The following is an 18,231-nucleotide window of genomic DNA, read 5'->3' on the forward strand; positions in this document are numbered from 1 at the left end:
TCTCTTACGACTACAAGCAAATAGATATCATGATTCTCCAATACAAGCAATTTGTTTCATTCTTATAGAGCACTATTGTCAACATATAATTCCATTAGCCCTCCAATAAGGCCTTCAGCGTACCCCCAGGCGTACGCCCTGGAGCAGCAAGCCCCAAGACCCCCGGGCTGGCCGTAGAAGCCGAGCATTTGCCTTCCCACGATGCCTCGGGAGCCCGCTTGATTGAGTAGATGACGTTCTTCGATTCCTTGGTTGCTGCATACTTGTACTCGTACACCATGTCGATGAACGAGACGTCCTTGTAACTAACATCCTTGACGGGCGTACCAATGTGCTGCTCAACCATTGCAACAATCTGCATCCCAGTTATATCCTCGGGTCCATTCAGAACGTATTTGGCCTTGTTATATGCGGAAGTGTCGTCCAGAGACAAGAGATGAGCTGCAATAACACCAATCTCGTCGGGATCGATAATGCCGACGGGTGCGTCCTTTGACAGCGGCAACCGAAGTGTATCCTGCTCTCCAGTCTCACGGAACTTTTTGATGAAATCCACAGCAGGGGACATGATGAGCGGCGAGAAGACGTTCGGCTGAAGGGAGGTCCACTGCAAGCTGTCGAACTCGGGTGAGCCGAGGAGACTCTCAATAGCCCAGTGCTGGCGTGGATAGTAGGCGGGACAGTCCGGGCGGACATTTGCAGCCGTAGTTGAGATGCGCACAACATACTTCACGCCACCGTAGAGAGCGTTGAGGTGGAAGGTCGACTCTTCGGCGAATTGGCTGGGCTCGATGTGTGATGCAATGAACGCTCTGACAACTTGATGTTCGCGGAGCCAGTCGGCGGTGATCTCAGCCCAGTTCTGCTCGATAACTTCAACTCCGGGCAGTTTAGCAAGCTCGCGTGCTACCGGACTGCTCGAGGAGCGAGTGAGAGCAATGACGCGGTGCCCGGACAAAGAGCTGCTGGATTGAAGCAACGTTGGCAGTGTTTGGGCGACAGCTCGGCCAGTATTACCGGTGGCGCCAACGATAAGTATGGAAGGAGTCATGGTTCCGAGGGCCACTGAGCTAGATTGGAAGCCAAATGATCCGCGGCGAGGGGATGTGATTTCCGAGGTATTTATACCGGGACTTTGCCTCAGTAAATCATCGTTTAATAATGGGAATAATCAGGAATCCTAACACAGGATAAGAGTCAATGTACGGGCAGAATTACTAATTGCCTCCCACGCCTGCCCACGCCGCCCATTCGGCATCACTCGAGACTGTGCCCTTTGCAACATTTCTGCAAGTTCGCCGAGGCATTTGCTATATCTATAATCTGACTGCGACTCACATTCTTTGAATATCGATAGCCTTTTTGAGTTGAAGCGCCTCAAAGTGTGTCTTATCGGAAGCGGTGGGAGACCGGGTGGGAGACCGGGTGGGATGCCGGTGAAGTTACTTTGTCGATCCGAACACCCGCGGAGCTCAGCGAGGTCTCATCACTTTCGAAACGCTGATTGTGAGAGCCATGTTTACCGATGGAAGGGTTTGGGAGCGAAATCGAATTCCATTTCCCTCCGAGTCCCTCGGACTCTTTCGCACACGACGCGTTCCGGTGCCGATTTCCTGGCTGCAATGCTCGGTACCGACGCAAGGAGCATCTAAAGCGCCATGAAGAATCAAATCACGCTCCGCAGCAGGACTTTGTTTGTTCCTCCTGTGGACGCCAGTTTAAACGAAGGTATCTGCATAGTTACACTTGCCCTTACTCAAAATCAATCCTGACCAGAGAATGGTGGAATTAGTGATACTCTTCGGCGCCATGTTCAAAAACAGCACAAAATCACAGAGCCTCTCAATCGCGCGCGCCGAGCTTGTGCAAGTTGCCATGCAAGCAAGAGTCGGTGCGAAGGGGGCGTTCCATGTGGGGAGTGCGTTCGTCGCAATGTTTACTGTTCTTTTCAAGACATGGATGCTAGTATTGCAGAAGAACAAGAACAACATCCTAGCTCCTTGATCCCACGTTCATCATCTCCAAACCCGAAAGAGTCACAAACATACTATCTGGAGAAGAGGAAGCAGTTTGCCCATTGTTATTTTGAGGTATTCCACCCCTTTTGGCCTTTTATCCATAAAGCAACATTCGATGTACACCAGGAAACCCCACTACTTCTACAATCAATAGTGGCTCTAGGCATGTGGACATCGGGAGAACGGTCTACGCAGTCTGCGGCGGTGGAACTTCACGGTAATCTTGATTTTGCTATTCGAGATCAGAGGGTACGTCGAATCAGGAATCTAGGATAAACTCGATTTGCTAACGTTCAAACTATAGGAGAAATGGGATGCCTCAGAAGTAGAGGGCGCATGTAGCACCTGCTTCTGGCCAATAGCGACATACCAGGCTATCCTATTACATGTTATTTTTTCTGTTCTCGTTAAAAGCGAGAAAGCTGTCAACCTCGACCTGAAAGCGTCTATTTCCGCAGCGGATCTAACATTACTCAAATCGCTTGTTCGAAGCTGTCGAAGACTGGGCATGTTCTTCTATCCGAACATACTTGCCAAGTATAAGCAATCTGACCTGCCCGGATTTGTCTGGGTGGGGGTCGAGGAGATCAAGCGATTCAATATAGCGCTGTATAAGCTCTGTGCGAAACTGAGCAGCGAAAATCCGAAAGACCGCCCTTTACTGCCTGCTGGTGAGCTTCAATTCCCACTGCCAAGCAACGACTCCCTGTGGAATTCTGTTGAACGACACGAATGGGAAGCTAATGCGAAGAGAGAGGATACGGTTTCCTTGGGCGACGACTTTCAGGCAAAGTGGATTTCCAATTTTGCAGATGTATTAGGATTCTTTGGTGTGTAACTAGACAAATTGACCTTTTCATTTCGAGTTGCCCGCAACAGTTCTGATGGTTCTGTCGCCTCAGGTCTTGAACCATGCGCCACTACAGAGACTCATATAGCTTAGTTCTACTGAAACCACAAGTGCTCTTGATGCCGTTTCCGTTGGATAGGCTCTGTCCGGCCATACTACATGACATATTCTAGACACCTGTGAGGGATTGTCGTAGATTACTATTCATATATCCTGCGATCTGTGAAGGTTGAAAGAAAGCCTCGTCCCCACGAGGGAGGGAATCATCGGCACCTATTTCAATCTCTAGATTACCGGATCTACTGTGACGACGTTGTCCCGCGCATATCCCAAAGTACAGCCAGTGTCTGAGCATGCTAGGGACAGGCAGGCCACCACCGTGCCGGGAAAGGGCAGCCGCTGGTCGTAATACGGGAAGCAGCGAGGGCGAGGATTGCGTGGATCTCATCTCAACACTAATCGATGTCTGTCGATCGCACCTACCATCACTAACCACCATCACTAACCACCAGCTATCCTGGGCGAAGGGAGAAAGTGATTCTCATGGGCGGCAGCGGTACTGAGGCGTCAAGGTGGAGATGGACTGCGGCACTAAGCCTGACACGGATTGGTGCCATAACATCTGGCTCCACCCTGGCCCTCGCCAGCAAAGCAGGTAGTTCAACAAAAAAGATACAGTCGGTTCACTCTTTGCCGCAGCACGTTGTCTGATGCTTCAGTACATTTAAAACATGTTGCCAAAATTATAACCAATGACGTCATCTGGATAATCTAAGTCAACTCTCTGAGAAAAGAGAGAACCAGTTCTCTCTTCGACGCTGAACATCGTAGAAGCGCGCTAAGGTTCGAAATAAGTATATGTGGCTAGATCTTCCTCCTGCTGCTGCTACTGCTACATTGGTACATTCGAAACAGGTCGTATGAAGGCCAATGAGGTCATCTAGTTATTTGAATTCAAGGATCTAATAAACTCTATGCACAAAAAATAACATAGCGAGTCATCACTTAGAGACTGCGCACCATAGAGGTCCGGTCACAGTCGAGTGAGAATCATTAGCATGACGCTGAAAGTGCATGACTTCTGCAAACTCTTTATTGCAAACATTGCAAGCAATAACAGTGCTCGATGCGAGGTTTTGTAGATGCTTTCGCTTGATATGCTTCGAAACATCTCCATGCGATGAGAATTGCTGTATACGCTTCTTGAGAGCTAGGTTTTGCTGTCCCACACAAATGAAACAAAATAACGGTCGATGGTCTTCTATGATAGATCGAATAGCCTTTTCGAGTGGGCTTGCCGATTTAGTTTGGACGTCGGCCACTTCGCCTTCCGGCTTGTTATCATCGACACAATCGCGCTCGGCCGGATGGCTTTCAACCCGTTTATTTTGTGGCAAACGGCACGTGATACCCTCCTCAAATTGACAGTACGCGGCAACAGCATCAATAGCTTCAGTCAAAAAGACGATCGAGCCTTCTCATCTAGGAAGGCCCCAATTCTATCGAATATTCAGACCAGGCTCTCGCTCCCGGCGTCCAGCCTAGGATAAGGGACTGCTTCCCATCCGCCCGCTGCCGGACACCTGCCCGGCCCCTACCACGCAACGCGACGCGCCTAGACGCGCCAACAACATGGCAAGACGTGATAACCAACCTGTTGGCCCTCTGCAGGCCACACTGCAGGAGACAACCACTGCAGCCACTGCTAGAGCTCTAGAAAGCCAGAAAATCTTCAGCCCTATAGCAGCCTTCCTTGACAACCACCGGCGCCAGAATACCAGCCTCACACCTCACCAACTCGGAGCGCTCGCTGCCCTTAGCAACGACCTGGCTAACGTAGCCCAACAACACTTCAATGCCTACATCAGCGGCGTGCCTTTGACCAAAACCCCCATCACTCCTGCCCCTGCCCTTGCCCCTACTCCCCTTCCCCCGTCCCCTCCCCCTTCCCGTCCCCCCTCCGGTCTTGCCCAGTCCACGTACGCGTCTGTCACCCAAAGTCCCCCGGCTAAGAATGTCGCGGCAAAACAAGCCAACAGTGCTTGGAAGACTGATAGACTTGCTACCAAGCTGCCATCTCCCGATAACCGTCTCTTTGTACGCCTCCCGGCGCACCACCTTGCCAAGAGCATGGATGCATTTGCGATATATACTAGCCTACGATCCCATTTAGACACTAATGGAAAGCTTCTCAAAGGCGTCTAAGCAATCAAGACTGGATTCGCTCTTCTGCCCGCCTCCACAGATACCCTCCCAGCCCTAGAGGCCCAGAAGGAAGCTATAAGCGCCTTCTTCAAAGACTGCCAAATTGAACGGAGCTCCCGCTGGATCTCCTATCGAGTAACCAATGTACCCAGGAAGGTTGGCCGACTTACTGGTAGCCAATACTCCATGATCCCTGTCAACCCTGAAATCTTGTCTTCGGAGATCACCGAGATGACTGGCCTTATCCCAGTCTCTATCGCAGAGACCGCCATAAGTGCCGCTAACACGGACACCATCTCATCCAGCTGGTTTATCAACTTCCCGGAGGATAGCAAGGCTAACCTTCCTGTACGTCTCTCCTTATTCGGGATGATTACCAACGCTCAGCCGCTGGTTAGAAAGACAAAGGTTGTACAGTGCAACCGGTGCTGGAAGTGGCATAACGCTAGATCCTGCGCTCGCTAGCCTAGGTGCCGACTTTGTGGCTCCACACAGCACACTGAGAAGGGCCATAGCAACAGATGCAGTACCTAATCTCCCTATACCTGCCCTCTAAGGTGCCTACACTGCCACGGCCCTCATCCGGCGGACTACGAGCAATGCCTCCTCCGGCCTAGCAAGACCGGCACTCGATGCACAAAGGCCCAGCAAGCTGAGATCCGTAAGACTGGCTCCCTAGAGCTTGCCAAGGCACGCGTAGAGAGACAGTGCTGCACGCAAGCCCCCGAGCCTTCCCAGGAACAAGATTTAGCCTCGAATAGCCACGCCTCACCCTTCCCCTTCCGTACGGCTACCCCGCCGCCCCAGGCGCCTCTAGACTCTCCCCCAGTCACAACTAGGGCTGTCCGCTTCGCAAGTCCTAAGCCACAAAACAGCCTCGACGTCCTAATGCACGAATAACTATGATTTACCGAAACCGCCTAAAGAAGGAGTCTATCTCTATACTCCAGCTGAATGTTGGCCGCATTCTAGAAGCCCACGAAATTGCCCTCTCCTAGGCACACTCCAATCATATCGACATCGTTCTTATACAGGAGCCCTATATTTACAAAGACCTCACTCGAAAGATCACGAAAAGACACCCGTCTTATGAGTGCTTCTCTCCAACTGATTCGTGGGAAATAAGTGGCACCCCTTGAGTCCTTACCTACGTCCGCCGAAAATGCGGCATCCGTGCCTCCTAGCTCCGACCTGATACATTAAGCTAGGAGACCCTCTCCGACCTTCTACTCCTCCAGATCTCCACATGTCCAAGGCGATCTGTCCTGGTATTCAACATATATAATGCCCTAATCGCTGCAATCCGGGTAGGGGAAGCAGCAAGAGCCCTTACTTGCTTGCCTGAATCTTACTTTATATAGCCTACCCTACTTGCTGGTGACTTCAACCTGCTACATAGCAGGTGGCAGCCCTCTCTCCGGCGCCCTCCCACTACCTTCGCAGGCGCATTTACAGAATGGCTCGACGAGCGCGGACTACGGTTTACTTCTGAGATCGACACCCCCACGCACGATAGAGGTAATGTGCTGGACCTGACCTTTGTCTCAAGCTCCCCAAGCCTCCTTGGAGCTAGTACTAAGGTTGCATATCATCTTGACGCAACCTCTGATCATCGCCCACTCCTCACGCGTCTGCCTTGGAAACAGGGACCTCTGGAGGCCCCGTAAAGGCTAAGGTTCGACACACTGGACCACACCCGCTTCCTTACACTTCTCGCTTCCAACTTAGCGAACGTCAGGAGCTTGGCAGAGACTAAAGATGAACTAGACTGCCTTGCAAATGAGATCACTTCAGCAATCTATAGCGTATACACAGCCTCTGCAAATAAGTCAGTCCCCTAAGGAGGAGGCCAACGATGGTGGAACACTATATGGCAGAAGGCACTACAAGACTACCGGGCAGGACTTTGCATACAGAAGGACTTCCGGCGAATAACTCGACGAGTCTAAGTACAGTACTGGCGAGATAAGATCAGCGCAGTGACCGAGACCAAGGAAGTCTTCGATATGGCTAAATGGCATAAGTTAACCGGCTCCTACCGCAGTCCCCTACTCAAGGATCCCTTAAGGCCTGACAACCCCCTAGCGGTGAACATGCAAGAAAAGCGAGATATCCTATCCCGGAACCTACTTCAAAACACGGCGGAGGCCGGAGATATCCCGCTAGACACTCCAGCAGTCCTATCTTGCTTACTGCCATTCCCTGATAAAACCGTGGCCTATGTAGAGAAATCAATCCTATAAGCAGGAAATACGACCCCTGGGGCAGACGAGCTGCCTACCTGTATATTCAAGGTGGTATGGCCCTTGATTAAGGACAGAATCTTCACGCTTTACCAGGGATGCCTTCGAACCGGCTACTATCCGAAATCCTTCCGACACGCAGTCCTGGCAATAATTCAAAAGCCAAACAAGTCTGACTGGTCTAGCCCTAGGTTATATAGACCAATCGCTCTCCTCTTAGTGCTAGGTAAAGGCCTCGAGAGGCTAATCGCTCGGAATATAGCATGGATCGCTGTCCACCACAGAGTTCTGGCTAGCTAACAGTTCGGGGCCCTGCCTCTACGTTCAGCAGTTGATCTGACTATATGTCTGCTCCACGATGCGGAACAAGCTCTAAACCAAAAGAAAACAGCCTCGCTCCTTACCTTCAATGTAAAAGGAGCCTTCGATGGAGTCCTCCCTGGAAGACTTGTTTACAGACTTCGGACACAAGGATGGCCTGATAACCTGATTCAGTGGGTAGCCTCCTTCGTCACAGGTCGTGTAGTTCAGATCCGGATTGACGGCGAACTAGGACTAATAACGGAGATACTCTGCGGCCTACCACAAGGCTCGCTAGTGTCTCCTATCCTGTTCATGCTTTATCTAGCCCCTCTGTTCCGGCTTGGAAGTCCAAAGACGAGGTTTGGATACGCAGACGATGCAGCTATCCTGGCAACGTCTCTATCCTTAGAGGCTAACTACCAAAGCCTGTCAACCTCCCTGCAGGAAGCCCTCGACTGGGGCACTACGGAAGGAATCACCTTCGCGCCTGATAAATATGAATTGATCTATTTCTCGCGCCGTCAGGATGACCAGGCTTCTAGCCGCACACTAAGCGTCATCGCGGGCCCGATCACAATCTCTGAGAATACAGAACGCCCCTACCTGCGTTGGTTAGGGGTCCTCTTCGACAAGAAACTTAGCTTCAAGTATTATGTCGGTGAGACAACCTCGAAGGCCCTAATAGTTGCAAACGCCCTCCGCGGCCTTGGGAACACTGTCCGGGGAATCAAGTCATACCTTATGCGGCAGGTCGTAATAGCCTGCGTACTCCGAAAAGCCTACTTTGGAGCGGAAACCTGGTGGCTAGGTCGCTCGCGCCACTGCCCCCGGGCAGGCTCTATCTCAAACTAAGTCCAGGGACATCTGGACAAGATAGCCAAAGTCATACAAACGGGGGCTAGGGCAATTCTCCCTGTCTACTGTACCACTCCCTTACCTGCTCTGTATCGCGAGTCAGGGCTTCTGCCAGCTGAAGTGGAGCTTGATTATATAGCCGCAGCCGCTACTATCTATGTTCGTCGCCTAGATCCTCACCACCCCCTACGCAGGAGGGCAGCAAAAATAGTGCAATCTGGCTGGAAATCTAGCCGGTTTGCGCGCCGAATACTAGCCCTGCCGGAATCAGAGCAGATAAACCCGTTGCAACATGCCCCCTGGCTCCTAAAGGAGTCACGGGCGGACGCGCAACTACGAATAAAGGCACCTAGCGGACGATCAAAGGAGCAAGCAGCTGCCGACTTCCAATCCTTTTACTCCTCCCTCCCAAGCAACGATATGAAAGTATTCACAGACGGGTCGAAAGTGCCTGATAGTATGGCAGGTGCTGGGTTTGCTTTATACTAGACAGGAAGACTCTGTCACCAATTATCCTTTTCCCTCGGACCAAACAAAGAAGTTTTCGATGCCGAAGCTGAAGCAGCTCTTGCTAGTATCAAAGCAGCTATACAGTCTTACACCGCACGTTTTGCTACTGACCTCTGGGTCTGCCTGGACAACCTGGAAGTAGCCACCTGCCTGCTCTCACCCTTTACGGGGTTATCCCAAGAAGTTTTTGAGACCTTCCGAACCCTGGCTTCGACCTGGCCCGAGCGAGAGAGGTTCTCCTATACAAAGGAGGGCTCCGTACGTATCTGCTGGGTCCCCGGACATGCAAAAGTCCCTGGGAATGAAGAAGCTGACCAAGCTGTAAAAAGGGGAGCTGCCTCAGAACCCCCTGTTTCCTCTATTTACTCCTTTGCCTCGCTTAAGCGTCAAACAAAGACTGCTGTAACCTCTGACCTGCAAAGGCACTGGCAGGCCGCGGCTCCGAAGTCATACTAGGATCTTTGGATCACCTCCTCTCCCAGGTGCCCGGCAAAGCTGCGCCTCCCACGCCACTTTCTCGCGCGGATCCTGGCAGCTCGCACAGGGCACGGTGATTTTGCAGACTACCATGAGCGGTTCAATCATGAAGACGCACATCTATATTGCCGGTGTGGAGCCAGGAAGTCTCCAGTTCACTTCTTCTTCTGCCGGGTAGCTAAGAGACGCCTACCCCGACCCTCAGGGCCACCCTCAGAGACGATTCCCTTCCTTCTGGGAACCCCAAAAGGCGCAGCCAAACTGGCTGCCTGGCTAGCAGAAACTCGATTCTTTGACGACATCTGTCCAAGTCGACCCCTGCTTGAGAATGCCTGAAAAAGAAAGAAGAAGAAAAAAAAAAAAAAAAGAAAGAAGCTGAATAAACGTAGAAGGAGAGAGAGAAGGAGGATTGGCGGATCATGGTGCGGAGACGGATCCATGCAGCTGGCATTGCTATATAACCTGCTATTGCAGACCCTCCTGTTGACCGAGGCAGCTATGTGAATGCGCCAAAGTCTCTTAATTGTACATAGAACTAGCAATAGTTGGAGACGCCCAGGACTCACCCCCTGGCGGCCTTTGCCCCGATCGGGGATAGTGGATATCGTGCTCGTCACGAGCCACGGCCGTTAAATACACACTACTACTACTACTACTACTACTACATCTATCATACACATCCCAACCTCATTTACTCCTCCTAATAATCCCTCAACCCCTCAAAACCAGCTCTACCCCCCTGACAAACCCCCTCAACAAAAGTCCACTCGTCCTCCTAATTATCCCTCAACCCCTCAAAACCAGCTCTTACCCCTTGACAAACCCCCTCCACAAACCCCCCTCGTCCTCCACTTTATCAAGCCCCAAAGCGCCAACCTGCCAACTTACCGCGATAACAAGGCTCCCACCCTTGAGACTAACAACAGAAAACACTAGCGGCGCACTCAGCGCATTCCCGGGGTGGGCAAAAACCACCTTTGTGATCCTGCACTTACCTTTCCCTACCCGGGGCGCAGCAGTAACAGGATCAGCAGCCGCTGCTGCAGCAGCAGCAGGAGAAGGAGAAGGATTGAAGGCTAGCAAATTGCTAACCTCATACGAAGCGTCGCGTCTCCCTCCAATCTTACCTAGCGTCCAGCCACGGATGCTAGGTGCGTACCGGAGGAGGCCGATGGCTTGGTCCTGGAGGCGTGTACCGCACGCGGCGAGGTTGCGCGTTATGCTTCGTGCCGATTCCCACATCTCTTCCGACAAAGCTTGCCCCTTCTCTACACCTTCACTCGAATCAGAAGTAGGGTCAAGCGGGATCCGTGAACGGACCTCATAATGCCCAGAAACATACAACCCCCAGTCACCAGCGGGAACCCCAATTGAGGCACGCATATCGACCGCCGTCCCCGAGACGAAGTTCGTGATCTCCTCACTCGGAAGCGCCCGACTCAACGCACAAACAATAATCTGATGCAGCGTCGCCGTGAGCTTCGCTTCATGCGCCCGCGAAGCCGCCAGCGCAGCTGCAACTAGTGGCGCCTCGATCTCAAGCATTCGCACGCGGCTGCACCCTTCGGCTGTCGCCGCCCGGGCTGCATCGAAGAACATCGGCGCGCCCGTCCACGTTCCTTCGTCGATGGAGCTGGTTGATGCGCGGAGGCCGAGGATGTGCTTTAGATAGTTTGGGAGGTACTCGGCTGCGAGGGGGGCGAGGAGGAATTTCCAGGAGACAGGGAGGCGCGAGGGTGTGTCGAATGGGTCGGGAAGGGGGCGTGGCGGGAGGCATAGTGATGGGGAGGATGTGTTCGATTTTGGGGAAGTGATGGATTCGGTCCATGCGGCTTGGAATGTGCGGTGGAAGGTGAGCCCGACGTTTCCGTCGCCAAGAGTGTGCGAGAAGGAGAAGGCGATGAAGCAGCGGGATGCGACTGCTGTCGAGGTTTTGTCAGTCCGCGGTAGCGGGAGAACGACGATACGCCAGGGTGGGATATCTGCTGGCCACGGTCTGTCGAAGCTCGCAGGTAGGATCTTCTCAATTGCCCGGACCTCATCCTCCTCCAGTGACTCGGGGAGGATACAGACGTGCTCCGGAAGGTCGATGCTCGCGACGGCCTCGTACCCGGGCTTATCCGTATCCTTGTCGCGGACGACGACGCTGAGGAACGGATACTTGAGCACGCATTCTTTTAGAGGTGCAATGAAGGTCTCTGGCCGCTTTACATCTATTTCCTGGCTTTCTACCTCGTATGTTGCACCGACGACGACCGCGTTGTAGAACCCGGCGTCTTCGCGGCTGATTGTGCGGTGTTCGTTGGGGCCTGGAATGTTGGGTCAGGGGCAGGTCTGCCTTAGCGTCAGGGGTGGCTTACTCGCAAATCGTAGGAAGGTCCGCGACTCGGCCATTGTGTCCTATATGTGAGGATGTGAGAATGCAGTATAATAAATGTCCTCAAAGCTTCCCCCGATCCTTCTGGCCTGATATATTGTAGAATGAAGGTTTAACCCAAGCAGAGACTTGAATTAATCTATATTCACGTGGAGCCCGCTAGCCCTCGGGGCTCGGATGAATACACGAGTCAGACATAGTCCACCCACCCGTTTAGCGTGCCACATTTGGGAAGGCTTGCGGGCGGAAATGGAGACCGTTTAGGCGCGTTCCTTCCCACCTAGGTAAGAAAAACCAATTTCCTTCTATTTACAAGGGGGAATGATCCTGAGTGCAGCCGCTCCGCTACTGTTCCTACTCACATGGAGAAGCATTTATATTTACAGTAGAATCACTTTCACCTTACACTCTTTCGACTTGATTTCCAGAAGGTGGGTCCTAAATATGTGCGCTCTATTTGATGATGATGATGATGATGATGATGATTTTTTTTACCCTGACCCCTCGCGAACGATACGCAGGATCTGCAACTAATCTACAACTATACAGTATGTGTACAGGTGTCCTGTCCCATTTTTGATGCCGCGCCGGGGCTTCTCGCGGCTCATTAGCCGTTTTGTTATCCTGCTTTCTCCATGTTTCTCGGCATTGAGACCGCTGTGATGCTTCGGCGAAGTCCCGGACAGACTCCCAAGACAGACTCCACTGTCTTAGCGCGTGAGGCACTGGATCTTACCCCTTTCCTCTTCGCCAAATCATCCCAACAAGGTAGATATGCTGTTATAAGCTTCTCCGACCTTCCCTTTGAGCTCTTGCTGAAGGCCTCTCAGCTCCGTGCAATCCAGCATAACATGAGTTACGCTCTCTCGTTCATCACAGGCGCATAGGTCATCATCGCAGAAATGAAAGGTCTTCGCGTATGTTGATAGCCAGCAGTGTCCAGTTCGCAGTTGCGCTAGTAAGTAAGCCCGGGACCCGTAGAGACTGTTGTCTTGCCAAAGGAAGCTTGTTGATTGTTCTTCTTGAGAGAATACATGAGGCTATATATACAACATGAAGTCCAAGTTGATTTCCAACCAACTTGGTTCTTCCTATACATAGAGCAGGAATTATTTCCGATGATGCGGCTTCATTCCTGAGCAGCAAATGCCTGGTATCACAACATTCCCCCTCAGGATCGCCTTGCTGCGAGGCGATACTGAATGCATGCACATCGGTCTGGCCTCGGTAAAACCACTCGAAACCTCAAAGAGGAGAAATAGTGGAAAGAGCGCCATCGCCGTTACACATTTTCCTCCTTCATGTGTACTTCAGTGCCAATTCCTAAGAGATTGCAAAACTTGGTGAATGGAGAGGGTCCCAGAGGCTTGGTCAGTCCATCAGCTGCCTGTTCCTCAGTTGAAACGTATTCGAGACAGATCTCCCCTTTGTTCAGAACGGCTCGCTGGTAGTGGAATTTCACGTTGAAATGCTTCGTCCGTTTGTGAAACTCAGGATTGCGGGAGAGAGCAATGGCAGATTGATTGTCAGCCATGATGTTGGTCACCGGTGATCGAAACAGGTGGGTTTCCGCTAGAAATGTGCGGAGCTATTGTAGGTGAAGAATGGCGTTATATTGGCCAATGTACTCGGCGTGAGTCGTGGACGTCGCCACTTCCCCCTGTCTTTTGGACGACCAGGAAACTGGTGCTCCTGCAAGTTTGAACACATAGCCGGACGTGGAGTATGCACCATCGGTAACAACAGAGCTACCAAAATCGGCATCTGTATATCCGATCAACTGCCCGCTGCGGTATGTGATGCAATAGAATTGCGTCGCCTTGACATAGCGTAGCAGTCTCTGCAATGCGGCCTGATGATGCGACTGCGGTCGGGATGTGAAGCGACTCAACGTCCCAAGCGCAAACGCGATGTCAGGGCGCGTACCGACCATAAGATACATTAGTGACCCGATTGCTGTCCCGAACCGAGCCTTCGCATCTTCATCTAGGTCGCTTTCTTCGGGAACGTAATTCAGGAGAGTCTTTGGTGCCATCGGTGTGGATTTCGGTTGGCAGGTCTCCATGCAAAAGTCGGAAAGCACCTTTTGGATGTATTGATGTTGGTGAATGGAAATAGATCCATCTGCGTGGAAGTCAAATTGGATTCCTAGGAATGAACGGGGGGGTTCCCAGATCGTTTAGCTTGAACTCCGATTCCAGGGCCATTTGAAGTTGCTGGATCTCGGCGTCGTTCGATGCTGCAACCAGAAAGTCATCGACGTAGACGCAGACGACATAGTTTGGCTTATAGAAGACACAATTGTCAGACTGGGCCATGGTAAAGCCGTGAGCCACCAGAACACGCTGGACGCATTGGTACCAAATCCGTGGTGCCTGCTTCAGTCCGTACAAGGAGCGTCGAAGTCGACAGACGTATCCGTCTTCCTCAAAGCCCTCTGGAAACTCCATATAGATAGACGAATCGATATCACCGTGGAGAAAGGCAGTGACGGCATCGAATTGGTGGAGTTTCTATCCACGCAACACGGCACTTGCAACGATGCTGCGGACCGAATCTATTCGGGACACGGCCGCGAAGGTTTCGTGATAGTCGATGCTATATTTCTGTCGGTAGCCTTTGATCACTAGTCGCGCTTTCCGAATTCCATTAGCCTTCGTCTTGAATACCCACTTACAGCTAATGATCCGATCCCTGGAGGGAACTTCATTCCGTGGAACCTTCTCCCATGTGCCATGCTCGAGAAGCGAAGCGTATTCTTTCTGGATCGCGGCCCACTATTCCAGCTGGTTGGGTCCCGACACGGCTTCGTAGAAGGTCAAGGGATCTATGTCTTTTACGACAGTTGCATTTAATGTCCCTGTTGCATAAACTTTGCCTAGAGACTCCAAGAGACGCCTGGAAGGTCTTCGTCTTCGGCCATATAAGGAGTAGCCTAGGTCCTGTGTGGCTTGTGTTTCGCCAGAGACCGGGTTGACGGGTGAAGGAATATCAACTGGTTCAGAAGGCATGTTATCAACTGGTTCATAAGGCACGTTCTCTAGATCATCAGGCGACGGATAGGACGGAGGCGGCGTAAGTGGTGCGTTAGATGAAGGCGCTATTGGTTCAGGATAGACAGGTGATGGAGGAGCGTTATCCGGGAGGTCGTTGCCTGTTTTCCCCTCGATGAGCGGCGCCACAGGGGTCCTTTCATCGAACTCGACATCACGGGAAAAGACTGTCTTTCCAGAGTGTACTTCGTAAAGCTTGTACTGATTGGGTTCGCAATAACCGAGCAGTCGGCATTCAGACGATCTTGGTCCGAGTTTAGCTCGATGCTCTTTTGGGATTAATACCCATGCTCGGGAGCCGATCCGTCGAAGATGCAAGAGCTTAGGCGGCTTCCCGTATATGACTTCATACGGTGTCTTTTTCTGTAGGATTGATGCTGGTGCGCGCAGCTTCAGATAGACTACCGTTTCCAGGATCTCGGGCCACGAGAGAAATCGTCAGTAAAGGTGATGACGTACCTAGAGCCATCTTTAGAAACTGGCATTTCCATAATGTCCGAATGGATCATTTCAAATATTCTTGTCGAGTGCAGACGTGGTCGTCTTGCACGGGAGTTCCTCTTCTGATGCTGCTTACCCGACATGCACGCTGGGCACTGCGGCGTTGCCAGCAGTTCTGCCCGGGTCAGCTGTCGGTACGGAGTGCCGGTCTGACGGAGGACCACCCTTAAGTCTCCCCGATTCAGATGTCCTATCCGAGCGTGCCACAGCGCTTCGGTGGCCTGGTCTACTCCTGTGTTCGCATCTTCTTCGAGTATCCGAGCTTCACCACCGAGTTCAGAGGTGGTCGCCGTGCCTCGTACCACTTAACTCCAGAGGGTCGTCGACGTCTATGTCCACCGCCTGTGGTTCTAGGGAATCTGCATAGACACGGTCCGTCGGCGTCCTCGCCAGTTGGACTCGTTCTCGGGATCTTTGGCTCACATAGCACCGCAGGATCAACAGATCCTCCTCCGTATGGTAGGCGGTCCCCACTGTTCGTCCTCGGCGTTGCACAAAGACGTTCTGTGGGTGCGCTACCACCGAGTAGCGGTCTCGTAATAGCTTCGGCACGCTGATCAGGTTCATCCCGATGCGTGGCGCGAAGTAAACATTCTTTAACACCAGGGGGTGGTTGAACTTCCCCCGGAGCGTGAGCTTCACCGTACTAATCCCTTCGGCTTCCACTGAATCGCCCGCTGTGTCCAGCATCTTATGGTGGGGCCGCAGGCTACTAAAGCAGCTTCGGTCCTAGCAGATATGGCTAGTGGCGGCGGAGTCCAGGATCCACCGGGGTTGCGGCGCGTGGGTATAAAGGGTCGTCACCCCCGCCCTCACGATATTGATCCTCGGTCTCTTGGAAGTCGGCCGGCCCTGCCGTTCTTCCACCTAGCTTGATGATGTTGGTGAGCCGGAAGCACTCCGTTCTGCTTTGTCGGCATGGTCCTTCTGCGGACGCAATTCAGGGTGTTTCTTCCAACACTTCGCGGGCATATGGCCTCGCTTCTTGCAATGGGAGCACTTTCGTGTGTTGGTTTGGATCGTATTGATCGATGCTCCCGGCCCCCTTTGTGGTGGTGTGGGAGAGTTCTTCCCCCGCACCGTCTGTTCGGCATTAGCCAGACGGTTTCCGACCGTGGTCGGATCGACTAGATCCTTGTCATTCTGGATAGCATCCACAATCAGGATGTACTCCGGTCCGATCTGCGTTAACAAGATCGCAATGTGGGCACGATCGCCAATGGATCCTGGTGCGATGGTGTTCAATCGATGAACCAACAGTCGTACGCGGTCGACAAATTCACGCGCGCTGGCGCAACTATCGCCTGTCGTTTCACGAAGCTGGGCGAACAGCTCGCAAAACGTGGCGAGTTCCATGCGCCGGTACCGTTCTTCGAGTTCATTCCACAGGTCGCGGGACGTCTCCAGCCCCGCGACATGGATGCTAACATTAGGTGACAGATATCGCAAGATGATGTGGTAGGCATCGGCTTCACGTCGCGACCATTCCTTATGGCGCTCGAAAGCTTGGACCTCCACTTCGAGGCGGGTTTCAATTGCTCGCTGCCTCACGGCTCCATTGAGGTGGGGCTCCACAAGCGGACTGATATCCGCCGTGATTGGCTTGGCATATTTGAACTGGCAATCAGGACGCTGGAGATCGCCCGACACGACGTCCCAGACCTGCCTTGCTTTCAGGTAGGAGGTCATGAGACGTTTCCAGGTTGCGAAGTTATCGCTTCCTGTCAGAGGCTCAATGGCCATGACGGATCGGTCAGGAGAGTCCTGGGCAAGAGCCGACATGATGTTTGAGAAAGCGGGGTAATATATAATCACAAATCAAAGAGATAAATGGGTCTCGGTGTGAGTAGAGACGGCACCCGAGTGACTGCACTCGGGCTCATAACCTGTTGTCTTGCCTTCCACCGATATGGGAAGGATGCGTTCCCACATTGAGAGAGATGTCACGGTGGTGATTAGCGCGCGACGGGCCAACTCAGGCTCGACCGGTCGCGTCCGACGCTCGGCTAGCAGGCCGTCTCTTAGAGCCGTTGACGACCATTCGAGTCTGGCAATACCTGCTGCGCGAATCAGCATATAAGCAGTTCTTTTACAGCGAGAATAGCAATGATCAGGTAGGTCTTCGGACGCAGACTCTTTGGCATTCTGATGACTGACGCAGACAGACTGTAAACACAATCCGGGACAGCCTCGGCAAGCGCCCGACGCGCCTGCCCGAGACGCTATAGAACTTGCTGCCTGCCCACTGCTCAATCCGAACCGTCGAAAAAGAGCAGCAAGAGCCGTTCAAGGTTGCGAAGCCCTATACCGTCCCGAACACGGCATTTGCGAGAATAGTCGATCAAGCTTTGCAGGCCTATTTTGCTCTGCTGAAATTCACCGATCACATTCCGGTGGTTTACGTCAAAGGCTTGACTAACAAGGCCGATGTATACTTTAACAAGGGTCAGGGCATACTGAACATACATTGCCGATGGTTGGACTTTGCTTGCACGCACCACCGGTCATTCTGCCGGCCCTGGTCTCCGAGCAGCCTCGCTGACACGCACGCCCGTTCTTCTGTGGTCATGTAGTAGAAGAGCTCTTGGTTCGATCGATTGCCTCCATGTTCAAAGCACATCCGAAATCTCGGCCGGCAGAGATAAAGTTCATGGGTCAAATTGGACTGCGATTGCGATACCTGCCGCACAGCATCAAGTTGAAGCCATACCCCAGGGGTATTCTAGTCAGCTGGGAAGATAACGAGACGGAGGCATTTCGCACGCTCGGGTCTGGCGGCCCGGACTACCATGTTGTGCTGCATGAAGGCAATTGTGCAAGTGCCGAGACGGCGTTTCTC

General features: G+C 52.4%; 4 protein-coding genes across 4 annotated transcripts; 2 read left to right on the plus strand and 2 right to left on the minus strand.

Annotated features, from left to right (window-relative positions):
* Positions 1-94: 94 nt before the first annotated feature.
* N7473_004460 (SDR family oxidoreductase) lies at positions 95-1,051 on the minus strand (the record flags this gene model as incomplete). Its single annotated transcript, XM_057150400.1, has 1 exon — positions 95-1,051. One exon carries the CDS (start codon positions 1,049-1,051, stop codon positions 95-97), a length of 957 nt encoding a protein of 318 aa, XP_057010510.1.
* A 342-nt stretch (positions 1,052-1,393) lies between these two features.
* On the plus strand, positions 1,394-2,957 carry N7473_004461 (Zn(II)2Cys6 transcription factor domain-containing protein). Its single transcript, XM_057150401.1, has 3 exons — positions 1,394-1,728; positions 1,793-2,267; positions 2,323-2,957. Exons 1-3 carry the CDS (start codon positions 1,526-1,528, stop codon positions 2,854-2,856), a joined length of 1,212 nt encoding a protein of 403 aa, XP_057010511.1. The 5' UTR covers positions 1,394-1,525; the 3' UTR covers positions 2,857-2,957.
* A 1,164-nt stretch (positions 2,958-4,121) lies between these two features.
* N7473_004462 (uncharacterized protein) lies at positions 4,122-5,973 on the plus strand (the record flags this gene model as incomplete). The annotated part of the gene is made up of 4 exons (XM_057150402.1): positions 4,122-4,295; positions 4,414-4,965; positions 5,083-5,421; positions 5,716-5,973. 4 exons carry the CDS (start codon positions 4,122-4,124, stop codon positions 5,971-5,973), a joined length of 1,323 nt encoding a protein of 440 aa, XP_057010512.1.
* A 4,295-nt stretch (positions 5,974-10,268) lies between these two features.
* Positions 10,269-11,855, minus strand: N7473_004463 (uncharacterized protein; the record flags this gene model as incomplete). Its single annotated transcript, XM_057150403.1, has 2 exons — positions 10,269-11,770; positions 11,822-11,855. The coding sequence occupies 2 exons, from the start codon at positions 11,853-11,855 to the stop codon at positions 10,269-10,271; spliced, it is 1,536 nt and encodes a 511-aa protein (XP_057010513.1).
* Between the last annotated feature and the right edge of the window lie 6,376 nt (positions 11,856-18,231).

The sequence above is a fragment of the Penicillium subrubescens genome (genome assembly GCF_028828155.1).
Source record: "Penicillium subrubescens strain IBT 31985 chromosome Unknown utg000003l_segment0_segment0, whole genome shotgun sequence".
NCBI lineage: Eukaryota > Fungi > Ascomycota > Eurotiomycetes > Eurotiales > Aspergillaceae > Penicillium > Penicillium subrubescens.

What these genes read in the sequence shown, in the direction of transcription:
- N7473_004461 (XM_057150401.1), top strand. Translation starts at nt 1,526, where the DNA reads ATGGAAGGGTTTGGGAGCGAAATCGAATTCCATTTCCCTCCGAGTCCC. An exon ending in GGACGCCAGTTTAAACGAAG is followed by an intron (nt 1,729 to 1,792) that starts GTATCTGCATAG and finishes TGGTGGAATTAG; the next exon opens with TGATACTCTTCGGCGCCATG. An exon ending in TTGCTATTCGAGATCAGAGG is followed by an intron (nt 2,268 to 2,322) that starts GTACGTCGAATC and finishes TTCAAACTATAG; the next exon opens with GAGAAATGGGATGCCTCAGA.